The 17,058-nt window shown below is 39.1% G+C and overlaps 1 protein-coding gene across 1 annotated transcript; it reads left to right on the top strand.

Annotated features, from left to right (window-relative positions):
• Positions 1-741: 741 nt before the first annotated feature.
• Positions 742-16,410, top strand: LOC140246888 (uncharacterized). The gene is made up of 5 exons (XM_072326212.1): positions 742-1,011; positions 8,262-8,318; positions 10,180-10,326; positions 12,648-12,744; positions 16,265-16,410. Exons 1-5 carry the CDS (start codon positions 742-744, stop codon positions 16,408-16,410), a joined length of 717 nt encoding a protein of 238 aa, XP_072182313.1.
• The last annotated feature ends 648 nt before the right edge of the window (positions 16,411-17,058 follow it).

A 17,058-nucleotide genomic window follows, 5' to 3' on the forward strand; every position in this document is an offset into this window, starting at 1 on the left:
TTGTAATGTAAATGACTATGTTCGCATTTAACGCCTGGATGCTGCCAACAAAGATATCCAAACGATATCGCTATTGGCTCATTAACTTCGTCTTTTTGTGGAAAGATGCACAGTGGATTTATGTATTGCTACGTTGGATGACATCAAGAAATTAACGTGGAATGGCTGGATGTCTTTCCATGGTTGTAAATATACTGATATTCTTCTAAGTGCCAAGAATGCATTCAATAAAATACGCTAGCATGGGAGCGTACTGGGGGCGTCGAGGACTAAAATGCAACGATCTGATTTATACTTCAGGGTAGAATATTTGAAATTTGTCAATTAATCAATGTAAAAAAAAAATGATAACTGGAAACAACTTGCATGGCTTAATTGTTTGATTTGATTTGATTTGATTCATTGGTTTCAACCATCTTTTTTTTTCAATAAGTGTATAAAGTACCCACACACAAACACACGAATGCAATCAACTGGAATGATGATCATTAGTAGACATGATATGCTGAATCGTTGACTAGAATGGGAAAAGTCAGAGTCTGACAATTTTCAGTTTGTTACATCTTTATTTCCTCCTTTATTCTGTCTTGGAATGAGAAGTCAGGAAATTAGGTATGCAAAGTTTCCCAATGATCCACGTTGTAAAGATGTAAGGTATTGTAAGCAATAATCTTTATTGGGATACGTGGTTTTCTATACTTAGTTAAAATCGCTTGAAATTGAATAGGACTATCAGCGACAATGCACATGACAGACCACCACCCGAGTCAGACGGTTGTATTGCAACATCAACAGCAGCAGCAGCAACAACAACGACAGGGCGTTCAAACCGTCCAGCAACAGCCGCAGCAGATGAGGCAGCTGTGCTCGAGCTTTAACGGATCAGCGGGCCGGTCCACGGGCTGGATTCAGCTGTGTTGCGGCATCGGGTCCATCTTGGTGGCCATCGCTCAGATTATCGTCAAGTCGTCGCTCTCGGTCCTTGGATATGGTATCTGGGGATCCGTGTTGGTACGTCTGACTACAGCTGCAGCAATTTTGAGTTCGTTGTGTATCACCTAACTATGCGTAGGCTATACGGTCACAACCACCAAAATCAGCTTGCTCTTCGACCGGTCGGCGAGTTTTTAGCCAAACCGGTCGGACAACGACCGGCGACCGACCAGTGACCGGTCAGGCGCCACTGATTTTTAGGGCATCGGTCGGTCGCCGCTGAAGTTATAACGCGGAGTTAAAATTTCAGCGGCGACCGACCAGTTCTCAGTCGCTGCCCAAAATACGCTCGGTGTCCGAGCGTGAACCGCCCAGGCACCAACGGCGTAGCCAGGATTTCATCTTAGGGGGGGCGGTTAGTCTGCGAGGGAGCGAAGCGACCGAGCCCGAGCGAGCGGAGCGAGCGAGGGGGGGAGGGTGTGGGAGGGGGGTTTCCCCCCTCCCACGGTGAGAACTTTTTGCATTTTGATGTTGTAAATAGTGCAATTTGATGCATGTTTTTGCGCGTTTCATCGACGTGAACTAAACAGTCCCACTTGTTTAAGGTGGCAGTTTATTTTGATGTAGATTATTATTGAACAATTTGCCTATAAAATGGTATAATTTAAATACGCTTCTTGTATTGATTCTTTTCACTGAACGCGACTGAACCCGGGCGAACGGAGCGAGCGAGGGGGGAGGGGAGGGTGTGGGAGGGGGGTGTCCCCCCTCCCACGGTAAGAACTTTTTGCATTTTGATGTTGCAAATGGTGCAATTTGATGCATGTTTTTGCGCGTTTTATCGACGTGAAACAGTCCCACTTGTTCAAGGTAGCAGTATATTTTAGTGTAGATTATTATTGAACAATCTGCCTATAAAATGGTATAATTTAAATACACTTCTTTTATTAATTCTTTTCACTGAATATCATGAACGCGACTGAACCCGAGCGAGCGGAGCGAGCGAAGGGGGAGGGGAGGGTGTGGGAGGGGGGTGTCCCCCCTCCCACGGTAAGAACTTTTTGCATTTTGATGTTGTAAATGGTGCAATTTGATGCATGTTTTTGCGCGTTTTCATCGACGTGAAACAGTCCCACTTGTTTAAGGTGGCAGTTTATTTTGATGTAGATTATTATTGAACAATTTGCCTATAAAATGGTATAATTTAAATACACTTCTTGTATTGATTCTTTTCACTGAACGCGACTGAACCCGAGCGAGGGGGAGGGGAGGGTGTGGGAGGGGGGTGTCCCCCCTCCCACGGTGAGAACTTTTTGCATTTTGATGTTGCAAATGGTGCAATTTGATGCATGTTTTTGCGCGTTTCATCGACGTGAAACAGTCCCACTTGTTTAAGGTGGCAGTAGATTTTGATGTAGAATATTATTGAAGAATTTTCCTATAAAATGGTATAATTTAAATACACTTCTTGTAATGATTCTTTTCACTGAACGCGACTGAACCCGAGCGAGCGGAGCGAGCGAGGGGGAGGGGAGGGTGTGGGAGGGGGGTGTCCCCCCTCCCACGGTAAGAACTTTTTGCATTTTGATGTTGCAAATGGTGCAATTTGATGCATGTTTTTGCGCGTTTTGTCGACGTGAAACAGTCCCACTTGTTCAAGGTAGCAGTATATTTTAGTGTAGATTATTATTGAACAATCTGCCTATAAAATGGTATAATTTAAATACACTTCTTTTATTAATTCTTTTCACTGAATATCATGAACGCGACTGAACCCGAGCGAGCGGAGCGAGCGAAGGGGGAGGGGAGGGTGTGGGAGGGGGGTGTCCCCCCTCCCACGGTAAGAACTTTTTGCATTTTGATGTTGTAAATGGTGCAATTTGATGCATGTTTTTGCGCGTTTTCATCGACGTGAAACAGTCCCAATTGTTTAAGGTGGCAGTTTATTTTGATGTAGATTATTATTGAACAATTTGCCTATAAAATGGTATAATTTAAATACACTTCTTGTATTGATTCTTTTCACTGAACGCGACTGAACCCGAGCGAGGGGGAGGGGAGGGTGTGGGAGGGGGGTGTCCCCCCTCCACGGTGAGAACTTTTTGCATTTTGATGTTGCAAATGGTGCAATTTGATGCATGTTTTTGCGCGTTTCATCGACGTGAAACAGTCCCACTTGTTTAAGGTGGCAGTTGATTTTGATGTAGAATATTATTGAAGAATTTGCCTATAAAATGGTATAATTTAAATACACTTCTTGTAATGATTCTTTTCACTGAACGCGACTGAACCCGAGCGAGCGGAGCGAGCGAGGGGGGAGGGGAGGGTGTGGGAGGGGGGTGTCCCCCCTCCCACGGTAAGAACTTTTTGCATTTTGATGTTGCAAATGGTGCAATTTGATGCATGTTTTTGCGCGTTTTATCGACGTGAAACAGTAACACTTGTTTAAGGTAGCAGTATATTTTGATGTAGATTATCATTGAACAATTTGCCTATAAAATGGTATCATTTGAATAATCTTCTTGTATTAATTCTTTTCACTGAATATCATGAACGCGACTGAACCCGAGCGAGCGGAGCGAGCGAAGGGGGAGGGGAGGGTGTGGGAGGGGGGTGTCCCCCCTCCCACGGTAAGAACTTTTTGCATTTTGATGTTGTAAATGGTGCAATTTGATGCATGTTTTTGCGCGTTTTCATCGACGTGAAACAGTCCCAATTGTTTAAGGTGGCAGTTTATTTTGATGTAGATTATTATTGAACAATTTGCCTATAAAATGGTATAATTTAAATACACTTCTTGTATTGATTCTTTTCGCTGAACGCGACTGAACCCGAGCGAGGGGGAGGGGAGGGTGTGGGAGGGGGGTGTCCCCCCTCCCACGGTGAGAACTTTTTGCATTTTGATGTTGCAAATGGTGCAATTTGATGCATGTTTTTGCGCGTTTTATCGACGTGAAACAGTAACACTTGTTTAAGGTAGCAGTATATTTTGATGTAGATTATCATTGAACAATTTGCCTATAAAATGGTATCATTTGAATAATCTTCTTGTATTAATTCTTTTCACTGAATATCATGAACGCGACTGAACTCGAGCGAGCGGAGCGAGCGAAGGGGAAGGGAAGGGTGTGGGAGGGGGTGAGAACTTTTTGCATTTTGATGCTGCAAATGGTGCAATTTGATGCATGTTTTTGCGTGTTTTAACGAGTTGAAACAGTCCCACTTGTTTAAGGTTGCAGTATATTTTAGTGTAGATTATTATTGAACAATTTGCCTATAAAATGGTATCATTTAAATAATCTTCTTGTATTTATTCTTACACTGAATGTCATGAAGGCTGTCTGTTCACGCGAGGGTGTAGATAGGGGCATATCCCCTCCCACACGAAGGTGATTTTGCGTTTTCAGACCTGAAATTCAGCGATCTGGTGCAAATTTTCGGTGCAATATTTTTTCATCGAAGTGTTAAAATCACGGAATTTAGCTCTTATTCCGAATGTGCACCATCTGTGTGTATGTATAAAGTCTAGTGAGGTAGAGCTTAGGGGAAGGGGGATTCCCCCGTTTTTAGAATTGAAATAAAGCGATCTGGGTATAGCCACAGTCTACTTCTATGCATGGCGGAAGGGGGGGGGGGGATAGGGGCGGGCGAGCAGGGAGAAGGCGTGGGCGAGTGTTATCTCCACCCTTCCCTTCCGATGGAGCTTTTGCCTTTTTAAGGTTGAAATTGAGATATCTCGTATACGTATATTTGATGGAATCAACATTTGGGAAATCAAACACACACACACACACACACACACAAAACTACTGATGGGGGGGGGGGGACTGAGGGAGGAAAGGGTCGATTAAAAATGGAAATTCCCCTTATACACGAGGGAACCTTCAGTTTTCGGAATATAAGTGATAAGTCTTTTGCACTCAGAGTTATTCATAATTGTTTTTTTTTTTAATCTAAAAAGTGTACTAAGCCAGGGAAAGAGGCACAGAGGGGGAGGGTTTGGGAGGGGGATACCCCCTCCCAAGCACGAGAGATTTTGCATATTTTGAATTGAAATTCAACGATCTGGTGCACACTTTGAGTGAAATATTCACAAAAATATCTTATTTGATGAAAGGTTGCAAAGGAGACCCGCTTCATGTGCGTGCATATAGTATACACGCATTTTTTTTTTCCGCCTCCCAAATTCCCGGTCCAAATCTTAGGGGGGGCGACCGCCCCCATCGCCCCCCCCTGGCTACGCCAGTGCCAGGCACTGACCTAATCGAGCGGTCGCTGCCGAGAGACTTAGGGAGAAAAATTGTAGAAACAAAAATGACACCAGCACAGAAGAGAGCAATTTAGGGACTAAAAATGTTAAGATAAAAATGACAGAAGCACTGAAGGAAACCAGGGACTATAGATGGAGAAGATAATCTAGCGTAATTTGGAAGAAGCAGGGGGAGGGATAAGAGGCAAGGAAACCCCACCAACATCTCAGCATCTCAACATCTCGGCAACCAACATGAGGGACATGGAAGTCAGAGGCAACCACTTTGGGGCAAAAGAGATGAAAGCTAAAAGTTAGTGTTGATATGTTAACATAGTAAAATATGGTTTAGTTACCTCATCATTCATTAAAGGCCTATTGATTGAAGAAGAAATGAATGAAAATTAGAACATGAAATTAAATAGGAATAAAAAAAAAATACTGCAAAATATCGAAGGAAACAAGATATCTTGGAAAAAAACAAATCTATTCTAATCTTTGTTCCATCTTGGGTGTTCCTCCCATTTGTTTAATTTCCTAAGAGATTTCTTGTTATCTGAGGTACATTTATCACATATAGCTGAGGTTTGCTAGTTGCTAATTTAAAGATAATAAAAAGTTTTGGTACCTCAAAAGTGTCCTTGAATTTCCTTGTCTTAGTTTGTGTTTCAGGTTAAAGTACCTTTCATATAACTAACACTGTGAGACTTACTCGCCCCAAAGTGCTGTCATGTCTTAGTAATCATGCCAGCAGCCCCATACGCATAGCGACCAGCAGTCCCATACGTATAGCGTAATCGGGCTTCGCATTGTAGCATTCAGGATCGTGACAGATTTAGTATCGCAGGGTAAATGTCAACTTAAAATCCCATAAATTCTTCAATTTGAAGACTTACCAATTAAGTTGAAGTATTGAAAACAGGCTTCGGGCAACGTTTGGTTCTGCCTATAGTCCCTTTCTGTTCGAATTGATGACTGAATGTGACTCGGTCGACAGGACCTTAGGAGAGCTACATACAGTACACTGAATACTACAGCCAGTGCGGGCGAACACATCACATGCACACAAATTGCAAATCCATGAACGGATAAGATGTCTGTGTGCGCATGCGCTGGCCATGGTATCCAGTGTATGTAGCTCTCCCAAGGTCCTCTCGACCGAGTCACATTCAGTCATCAATTCGAACAGAAAGGGACTATTGGCAGAACCAAACGTTGTTCGAAGCCTGTTTTCAATACTTCAACTTAATTGGTAAGTCTTCAAATCGAAGAAATTTTTGGATTTTAAGTTAACATTTACCAACGATACTAATTCTGTCATGCTCCTGAATGCTACAATGCGAAGCCCCATTACGCTATGTGTATGGGGCTGCTGGTCGCAGTTAGCTATGCGTACAATGGGCTGCACGCTGCTGGTCGCAGTCAGTGGTTTCGTACAATATTTATCGACGCTGTACAGCGTCGGCTCTGGTACGAAACCATTATTGCATGATTACTAAGACATGAGAGCACTTTGGGGCGAGTAATTCTCACAGACAACGTACTTTAACCTGAAACACAAACCAAGACAAGGAAATTCAGGGAAGCTTCTGAGGTACCAAAACTTTTTATTATCTTTAACTCTTAGATCTTTTGCCTCGAGCTTTATCTTAATTAACACATCACAAATCACATAGGTACATTAATAAACACAGGTATCTCGTGGGGAATTTCCGGCAGAAACCGGCGGGTGGCCGTCGGTACGCCTACGGGTCACTGGTAGATGACCTATCGATCACCCGTCGGTTGCTGAGCGATTTCGTAAAAAATCGGCCAGTGGCCGGTGGGAGATCGTCCAGTGCCGATGGGGCATCGCTCGGTGACTGCTCGGACTCTGCGCGTTGAAGATCCCCATATCCCCAAAATTTAACTGAAAATCGATCGGTGACCGACGGAAAATCAACAGGGCACTGCTCGGCCATCGCTAGGGTTTTACAGCCTGCCCAGCATCTCGAAAAAACTGCTGAGCGGTGCCTAAATTTCAGCAGCGACCGAGCAGGCTACAAATCGGTTGGTCGCCGCTGAGCTCAAGGAGCAATCTTCAATGCTGGTCAGTTTGGCAATATATTAACAACTTGGATGTCCATGATATGAAATTCTGTCTGTCTTGTATACCGGTAATAACTTTCTTTTGTTTGGTCAGGACTGTATTCAACATTAAAGACAGTAAAAAACATTAAAGACACTCCCAGGTGGTACGTTGTGTGGGATTTAATAAAGATGCTATGAAAAATTCAGCGATAATTCCAATTAAAAAGAAAATGAAAAGAGACTTATTTCATCACATGAAGTTTCATCTTTTATACTGAAAAGGTTCTCGCGTCATTGATTACAAATTTCACCATACAGCCAGTGTCTTCTTGATCTTTCTTAAAGGCGTTCGACACTATTTACAATGACATACTCCTTTATAAACTTAACTACTGTGGCAAACGCGGGAATGCCTTGGGGTGATTCAGAAGTTATTTGATGGATAGAAAAGAATTAATCATTTTAACCATGAACAATGTTTTTGAGCAAGATGACCGTGCGTGACAAAAGGCAGATTACTTTCACCATTACACCGTTTATTATTCACATTTATACGATTCTCCAAATTCTTCTAAATTCTCTTATGTGTATTATGTAACACCATTGGCAGTGTCGTAATTCGTATTCCTTTGTATTTCAAAAGACTAATGTTAATAATATGATTTCTTTGTTACCTGCTGTGCATGACTTAGCTTTTTATGATATCCAGTATATATATCACTTAAGTGATCCACGTTTTAGAAACTTTGCTTTTCAGTGTCATACTTTTTTTTCAACTGCTATATCTACTCATTTTTTTTTGTCAACCTTCTAAAGTGTACATTGCTATTTTCAGTTACATTACAAACCTGCATTTATAGTTTATATCCTTTCTGATCCTTATCGCTATTATGTAGTCTTACAAAATGACAAAACAGTAGTTGTGTAGTGTATGCTTGATGCGTGGATGGAAATAAAGGCTGATTGAACTGAACTGAAAATGTCTATAATATTCAGTCTGTTCTCTCAGTTTTACATACCAGCTGGAATCCTAGGTATCGCCAGCGCCAACAAGAATCCCTGCGTCGTAAGTTTTCCTCGTTCTTTCAGCAACTTGAAATATTTTCTGTGGTCTTTAACAGTCATACTAAGCACACTCTATACGTCATGATCCTAAAGGTTTTTCACTTTAGCTGTGAGTTGACAGAAAGGAAGGAAGACAAAATGAATGAATTGAGCGTCTCTGTAATTTATCACAATTTATGGATATATCCCTCCAAACAGCCTAGTAATGAAGCATATCATTTACCTGCTCCCTTCCATTAAGTTTCGTAGGGAGGAAATTCACCTAGTTGCTGTTAGGTCGGGCAAGCCTTGCCGCCAAGCTTCGTGGCTGTTAAGGGCAACTTTTGTAAACAAAGCATGCACATTATCTGAATATGATATTACAAGACCGGTCTATATAAGATGATACAGTACTCTCCGCATAATCGGGTAGGCTCGGGCAGAGCGTTTCTTACCCGATTAAGCGGAGTACCCGATTAACAGAAGAACACGTCTCATTCACAATTGACAGACGCAAAGTGTATGTACATGCATTGTACACTGCATCAAACACCTATACTGTATGCTTAGCATGCGTGCTCGCACGGCACGTTATACATATCTTACACTTGCTCAGTCACGAGCAATAATTTACACTCCTTTGGACAAATATGTCTTCAGAAAACTTTGTTGTTTGACTATAGACTCCTCGCTAACAAGCAGGCGTTTTCCAAAATGAACACGTCTCTTTGCGTGCACTAGTCACGTAGAACGTCGGGTTACTTTTCGAGAAGTGACAGAGGAAAAGCAAAATTATGGAGCCGATGCATGGCCTGATTTTCTTTGCAAACTTAACTCGTATTGTGAATGTTGTTGCGGAGCAAGGGAGGAGCGCAAGCGTGTTCAACTCCTGTCTGTCTATGCAATTGTGAGTGCCAGCTACATGTGTAATGTTCGTTTACGTGTGACAGGTCGGTACTGGTACATGTGTTTTTACGTTTAATCACTCCCCAAATGATCGGTCTTCTTTGCAAATTAAGCAGAGAATGCGATTAGTCGTGGAAAATTTGACACGCATGATTTCTTAAAGTGTTATATCTGCGATAAAATGTGGGTAGAAATTAGGTTAGAAGAAAATTGTTTACCCATTTATGCGGATAGGCAACCCGATTATCAGGTAATTTTAATATGCATTGAACTGATGTTGACATTACTACCCAATTAACAATATAAATATATATATATATATATATATATATATATATATATATATATATATATATATATATATATATTATATATATAAATATATATATATATTATATATATATTATATATATATATATATATATATATATATATATATATATATATGAAGAGTTTGTTTGCAAAAACCGATAAGTCCATTTTTGAAGATTTTGAAGTACGGCCTCTGTCATAAAGTACAAAATAATACCTTTTGAATGATATATTGGTCACTACATATTATAAAGGTATATTTTTGAAGTTATGGTCAAAAGAAGCAAAAATTTTCTTATTATTCTCTTTATTTTTCTTGACCTTTAATCGCAAATATCTCCATTTGGCAAATATGGACTTATCGGTTTTTGCAAACAAACTGTTCATATATATATGTATATGTGTGTGCAGTAATGTCATAAACCAAAAGGGGAGAAGACTACAAATTGTAACGTAATATCACACTATTATTCTAAATTACTTGCACTTTCACGTGATAATTCATGAAACATGTACCCATGGCTCTATACCGTATACAACTCCTCGCCCTTTTGATAGCGTTTTTTTTTGTGTGTATGGTTTGGAGTATAATGTATTTGCTGATTTTTATTATTATTATTATCATTATTTCATTTATTTGTTGTTTATTTTTGTCATCCAAATAGATCATTGGTTACATGGTAATGTCCATTTTATCTGCCATGAGTGCACTCGGAATGCTGAGTATTGGAATAATGGGGGCTGGCATCAGTAGCAACTACTATTACTGCGAAATATCATACTCAGATTCCGACTGCGAGAAGACCATAATGGTATAGTGCACTTTTCATTTTTATCGTACTAATTTTTCTTGTGTTATATATGATCAGTTGGATTAACATCATACCTCTATTGGTCATAGCTGCTAATCTGTATTATTCTTTTAACGCCTTGGGTAAAGATAATAAGATAATATGCTAACTTATATTGATAGAGAAATATCATATTTTGAAAATAGTATGTCAAGATGACGGTAGAATAATTATATTTGGAATGTTCGTAATGTAGTTACGTCATCATGGTTACTAAGTACTCGAAGTTTTCTGAGGCTTCATTTATTGTGTTTTATACCTTGAACTTTACATCTAGTAGCAGCAATTTGATATAGAGGTGGTATAAAAATGTGTCATGCCATCATCTTTATTTTTATCATTCGATTTTGCGCTGACCGTGAGATCCAGTGTGAAACATAATAAAGTAGTTCTATAGAGAAGATCTGTTCTGTTCTCAACCTGTATGATTGTGTATATGTTTCTCTCGTTTATCTCTTAATTTTTTTTTTTTTTGTCGTAACTGGAACTCTGTTTAAACTAAATGTAAACATTAAACAAATTAAAAAATGGTTTCCTCTAGCACGTCTAGAATGAATCTCTGTAATTTCTAAATCATGAAATTTGAGGAAATCTGAATATAGACACACTGATAGCTGTATTCCTCATCTATCTTGCATGTGAAATGCAGCGGATATCCTTAGGTCACATGCTTTAAAGATAATAAAAAGTTTTGGTACCTCAAAAGTTTCCTTGAATTTCCTTGTCTCAGGTTAAAGTACCTTTCATATAACTAACACTGTGAGACTTACTCGCCCCAAAGTGCTCTCATTCTTAGTAATCATGCAATTAACTGCGACCAGCAGCCCCATACGCATAGCGACCAGCAGTCCCATACGCATAGCGTAATCGGGCTTCGCATTGTATAGCATTCAGGATCATGACAGATTTAGTATCGCAGGATAAATGTCAACTTAAAATCCCCAAAATTCTTCAATTTGGAAGACTTACCAATTAAGGTGAAGTATTGAAAACAGGCTTCGGGCAACGTTTGGTTCTGCCTATATAGTCCCTTTCTGTTCGAATTGATGACTGAATGTGACTCGGTCGAGAGGACCTTGGGAGAGCTACCATACACTGAATACTACAGCCAGTGCATGCGAACACATCACATGCGCACAAATTTCAAATCCATGAACGGATAAGATGTTTGTGAGCATACCATAAGGCCAACAGTTATCCTCTGGCAATTCATTCAAGGTGTCAAGTTTGAAAATGAACACGTTTGCTGAAAACCATTCTTTTAAACGATTTACACGATTTTTTACAATTCCTAATGTTACACACTCTCATTTAACAGTATTTAAAAGCTGACATTTGCTTATACCGAAGGAACTGTTTCATGTTTATGTGTCATCAAATCATATTGTAACAAGATCCGGGCATGTATCCTTTGGCTACTTATTCATAAAATGGTGAACATTTTATCATACATCTGCCTCCTGACAGTCCGAGAATATTACTTTCCCAGCCCTATACGCGCTCACTGAGGAAGAAAATTTTGAATGAGATGCCAAAGTAAAAGTTATACATTTACATTTGCTATAGACTCAAAGATAGAAATATCATTTACTTCATCCTTAGTGTACGGAATTAAAGTAGCATCTACTGCATGATTTCAACATCACTTTAGTTTAATCCAATTTGTTTGCGAAAGTTGAAATTAGTTTCCCAAAACAGGAACTCAATCTCTTAAGATGATATAAATCACGGGCAATTTTTACCCTTTGGTCACTCAACCGCACAGTTTTGAACACAGTGTGGTACATACGAAGCATACTATAAATCGTATGCCGTCTGCCATCTCCTGCTTGAAAACTGAAATTTGTTCCAGTATCATTGAACTTAGCTTCCGAAATGGGCTTGTAAACTTCAAAATGTGGCCATTTTGATTTTACGGCACTCTCCCTAAATCGTGACCTAATCATATCAAATGAATTTTATATGATAAATGGCTCTGGTAAAAACAGCCATACATGCTACTTGCGTTGTATTCAGATTTCCTCAAAGATTCGTGATTCATAAATTACAGACATTTTTTTTTTTCAAGGAGGAACTTATTTTTGTGTAGTGTTTATTTTTATTTCATAACTTCCCTGTGACTCATGTGAACAGTCTCGTAAAAAGAGATTTCTGCCTCCTCAGAATGTCCTCCAGTAAGCAGTGCGTTTATGATGTCAATGTTTTTCCTCCTTCTAAGTATTTTAATTTGTTTTGCGTTAACTTTTTTTTTTCTATTAACCGTAATATATGTCTCTTGACAGGACGCACAAGTCTCGGCGGGGTCTATCCTTTCCATCCTGGGGTTCATCGAATTTATCGTGGCCATCGTCGGCTCGGCATTCTGCTGTGCGCCGGCTTGTAGCTGCTGTGCGCCGGCTTGTAGCTGCTGTTCATACCCGACTGTGACGTCGAGGCAAACCACTATGGCAAGCCATTATCCGATTTGGCAGATTTCCGACTTATTTTATTCAAGTCTATTTTCTTTCTCTACCTAATTTAGCTTTTCGATTCGTTTTATTCAAATCTGTTTTCTCTCTCTCTACTCCACCTCCTTCTCCCTCTATCTCTCTATCTCTCTCTATCCCCCCCCCCCCTCCGTCTCTTAGTCTCTGCTTTTCTCTTCTTTACTAATCCGACATACACTTTAAACAACAACAAAAAAAAAAAAATAGCTGTAATATGTATGTGTTTCTGTGCCTATCATACTAGCATGCACGTCATCAGATTGTGACCTTTGACCTGGCATTTTTATTAATACCATACTCAGAAACGAGTAATTAGAGTAGTAATAATGTATGCTTATCTTCATCCGGTGACACAACGGTTTCAAGACTCTTTTTCCTCCCGCCCTTGGGAGAGCATCAGAAAAGTGCACAATCACGTGATCAGTAATTATCCAATCGCTAACCAGGTACTCTTATTATCTTATTCAGTGCACTCCCGTTATAACGAAATGCTCGGGACCGGCAGTTTTCTTTCCTTATAACTAAATTTCGTTATAAACGAAGCACAAGAAATATAATATATAACGAAAACAAGAAAACCACTAATATCATATTCTGTTTGTTGAATACTCATCATAGACTGGAAAGCTATGTGAAATGGGATGGTACCTTTTTAATTTCGTTTGAATATAACATTATTATTAAGAGAGAGCATAAGGTTGTTTGTAGTGTCATACATGTACAGAAAATGACGGTTAAGGATTCGGTTGCAGTTCGCTATTCCGAAGGTTCGTTTCTTACTAAAGTTCGTTACTCCGAAGGTTCCTGATCCTGAAGTTTCGCCATTCCCGGGATTCCGAAGGTTTGTTCGTTTGAAGCTTCTTATCTCCGAAGATTCGTTATTCCGAAAGTTCATAATTTAGATGTAAATGTATTGTTCGTTTTCGGAAGGTACATTGATCGGGAAATGAAAAGAGGTTCGTCATTCCGAAGGTATAAACATGAAAAAGTGGGAAAGTTCTCTATTCCGAAGGTTCGTTGTTCCGAAGGTCTTTTAATCCGAAAATGAAATAAGGTTCGTTATTCCAAAGAAGGCTTTTTATCAAAAAAAAAAAAATAAAGATACAATGAAGAAAGGTTAGTTATTGCGAATATGCGGTTATCTAAGACGATTATAAGGATTGCAATTCCTAAGTTTTGTTAGTTAACTCACCTTTATCACTTTTGGATTAACGAAACTTTTTGTTTTTATGTTCCGAATAACGAACGTTTGGAATTTCTATCATTTTCGGACTAACGAACCGTCGTAATAAGAACCATATTTTCATTGTCGGGTTAACAAACTTTATTAATAGTGAAATAACGCCAAAATGTTCATAATAACAAACCCTATTCCATTTCCGAACTAACGGACATTTAGGTACTTGTATACCAGAATCTGCATGTTTTGTAATAGAGAACCTTGGGAACAATGAAACGAACCTTATTTAATATCAGATTATTGTATCACAATAACGCAAGTTCTCCTCGGAAAATGTGCGTGACGCACGGAACGAACACACAGTGATGTGAAGCGCTCACCCATGCAGAGACGATATAAATGCTTCTTCCGCTACGTATTTTCAAAAGCGATCAGCATTTCGTTATAACGGAACACATTTCTTTTGTTTTCCTTTGTCAGTGGCGCTCGGAAAGGACTTCGTTATAACGAAAGTTTCGCTATAACCGTGTTCGTTATATTTAAGCGAATTTTGTAACATAGACTTTAATGGCGATAATTTCGGGACCAGAAGTTTTATCTCGTGATAACGAGATTTCGTTATAACCGTGTTCGTTGTAACGGGAGTACACTGTTGATATACAGTTTGATATCAGAGTATACAATTTGTTACATCATAGCATATCGCATTGTATAATATTGCACATAACATGACTAGGGGCCCGTTTCATAAAACTTGTCATCAGTGACAACTGCCACATTCGCTATTCCTATGACATATTTGCTTCCAGCAAATCTGATGCAAGGATTTCAGTAGCTTGTCACATCTATGACAACTTGTCACGGATGACAAGTTCTATGAAACGGGCCCTAGGTGTCGTACTGATGCAAGAATTGGACCTATCAAAACTTTACATAATGATAGTCCTATTTTCAAGACATTAATTTCTTCGATATTTCCTATATATATATAAACTTAATAAATGTTTCATGTGTGTTAGGAGGGTATTCATGAATACCCCTAAAAAAAGAATGTTATACAACCACCTATTCACCTATGTTTGTGCGATATGTATTTTGTTGTATTTGTGTGTGTGTGTGTGTGGGTGTTTGTGTATGTACAATGTATGTGTGATGTGTGGCTACCTTTATTTTCAAATCTGAAAATGTATTTCTTCTTTTTTATTTTCCGCAGGTGCCTGATACCATACCCATGCTTGTCACGACAGCGAATCCCACCGGTAATAAACATACAAGAAATTATTCATTGTCCTTTTTGTTTTGGAATTTCTATCGCTGAAATACGTCAGTCATACGCCAATGAAACTATTACCGCTGTTTGACTTGATACTCATCAAACCACGCAGATAACAAAACATTATTAGTGAAAAGACCTCAAGTTATTACTTGATGATACGTAAATTCAGACATCATTATCCTATAGACAGTGTCCTGCTTCTTAAATGCACACAATATAGATAACAATACAATTGCATAAAAGAGAGTTTAAAAACAAATCCTCAGAATGTATTATCAGGGAAATTGGAAGATATCATAGAGTAACATGAACATAATTATACACACGCACATAAACACTAGTATTTTGTGATAAAACAAGATAGGTAAGACAAATAACTATTTTAAGATGTGTAAACATATTACGTTAATCTAGCACCCTACACATAATTGGCAAGAGAAGGCTAGGGACTGTATATCTATGCGTAAAAAATGGGGTATTTTGCTTGTTTGCTTTTCCTATTTCTCATTTGTTTTGCACTCATCCAGGGTCCAATTTCATTAAAGATATTAGCATGGCAACTCTTACTGGAATGGCAACTTTCCATAGCAACATCCAATCAGGAAGCTGGATTCTTGTCGTTACTATGGCAATCTCCATTCCAGCAAGAGTTGCTATCATATGAAAAGTTTGTTCGCAAAAACCGATAAGTCCATATTTGCCAAGTGGAGATATTTGCGATAAAAGGTCAATAGAGAATAATAAAAAAAGTTTTGCCTCTTTCGACAATAACTTCAAAAATGTACCTTTATATGTAAAGACCAATATATCATCTAAAGGTATTACTTTGTACTTTATGACAGAGACCGTACTTCAAAATCTTCAAAAATGGACTCAACGGTTTTTGCGAACAAACTCTTCATATCAACCTTTCATGAAATGGGACCGTGATGTGTGACTTTTCTTTCTTTTTTCCAGCTCAATATGGGCAGCCTCTTACTTACAACCAGGCCCTTCAAGTGCACAACCCTCAACCGACTTCTGCCTACTCGGAGTCGGGGTACCAGCCGCTTATTCCATACAACACCTCCCGCCAGGTTGCTGTACCGGCTACAAACCATTAAAAACATTATGCAAATCAAGATAAATGAAGTTGCAAAGAAACATGAGTAATCAGTGATCCGTGAGAAAGTGAAGTTCAACTTGATTCAGAGGGTTTCAGGTCCAAAGCCGTACCTGACGTATTTCCCTCAATAGTAGCCTCTCGTCAAGACTCTCTCGCTGTAACAGGCGAGAGAACCTTGACAAAAGACTACCTCAATAGGGGAACAGTAGACGACCAGAGTGGTGATATTTCCATAAAAACCGACAGTAAAGGAGAAGTCCGGATGATTTTCACACTTTCACATCTGAACAACTATAAATTAGTTACACTGAGTACAGAGTTTCAGAATTTATAGTGACTGTGATGAGGAATAAGAATATTTCCAAAATTTGTAATAAATTGCAATGAACAAGGATGATGACATGCCAGCCTCACCATCAGAATGCACAAGTTCGGGCTCAAGAAAGCAAATCAAAAGAAGAAGGCTAGAATATTTTCCATAGGTGAACTTGTTAGGAAAGTGGTATTGTAATGGAATTATACTGCTACATTTCTGATATACTAGTATGTGAGGCTCCTATATGTCATCTGAAGACATAGATAAATATATATATATATATATATATATATATATATATATATATATATACATATATGAAGAGTTTGT

Source organism: Diadema setosum, chromosome 3, assembly GCF_964275005.1.
Source record: "Diadema setosum chromosome 3, eeDiaSeto1, whole genome shotgun sequence".
Classification (NCBI taxonomy): Eukaryota; Metazoa; Echinodermata; class Echinoidea; order Diadematoida; family Diadematidae; genus Diadema; species Diadema setosum.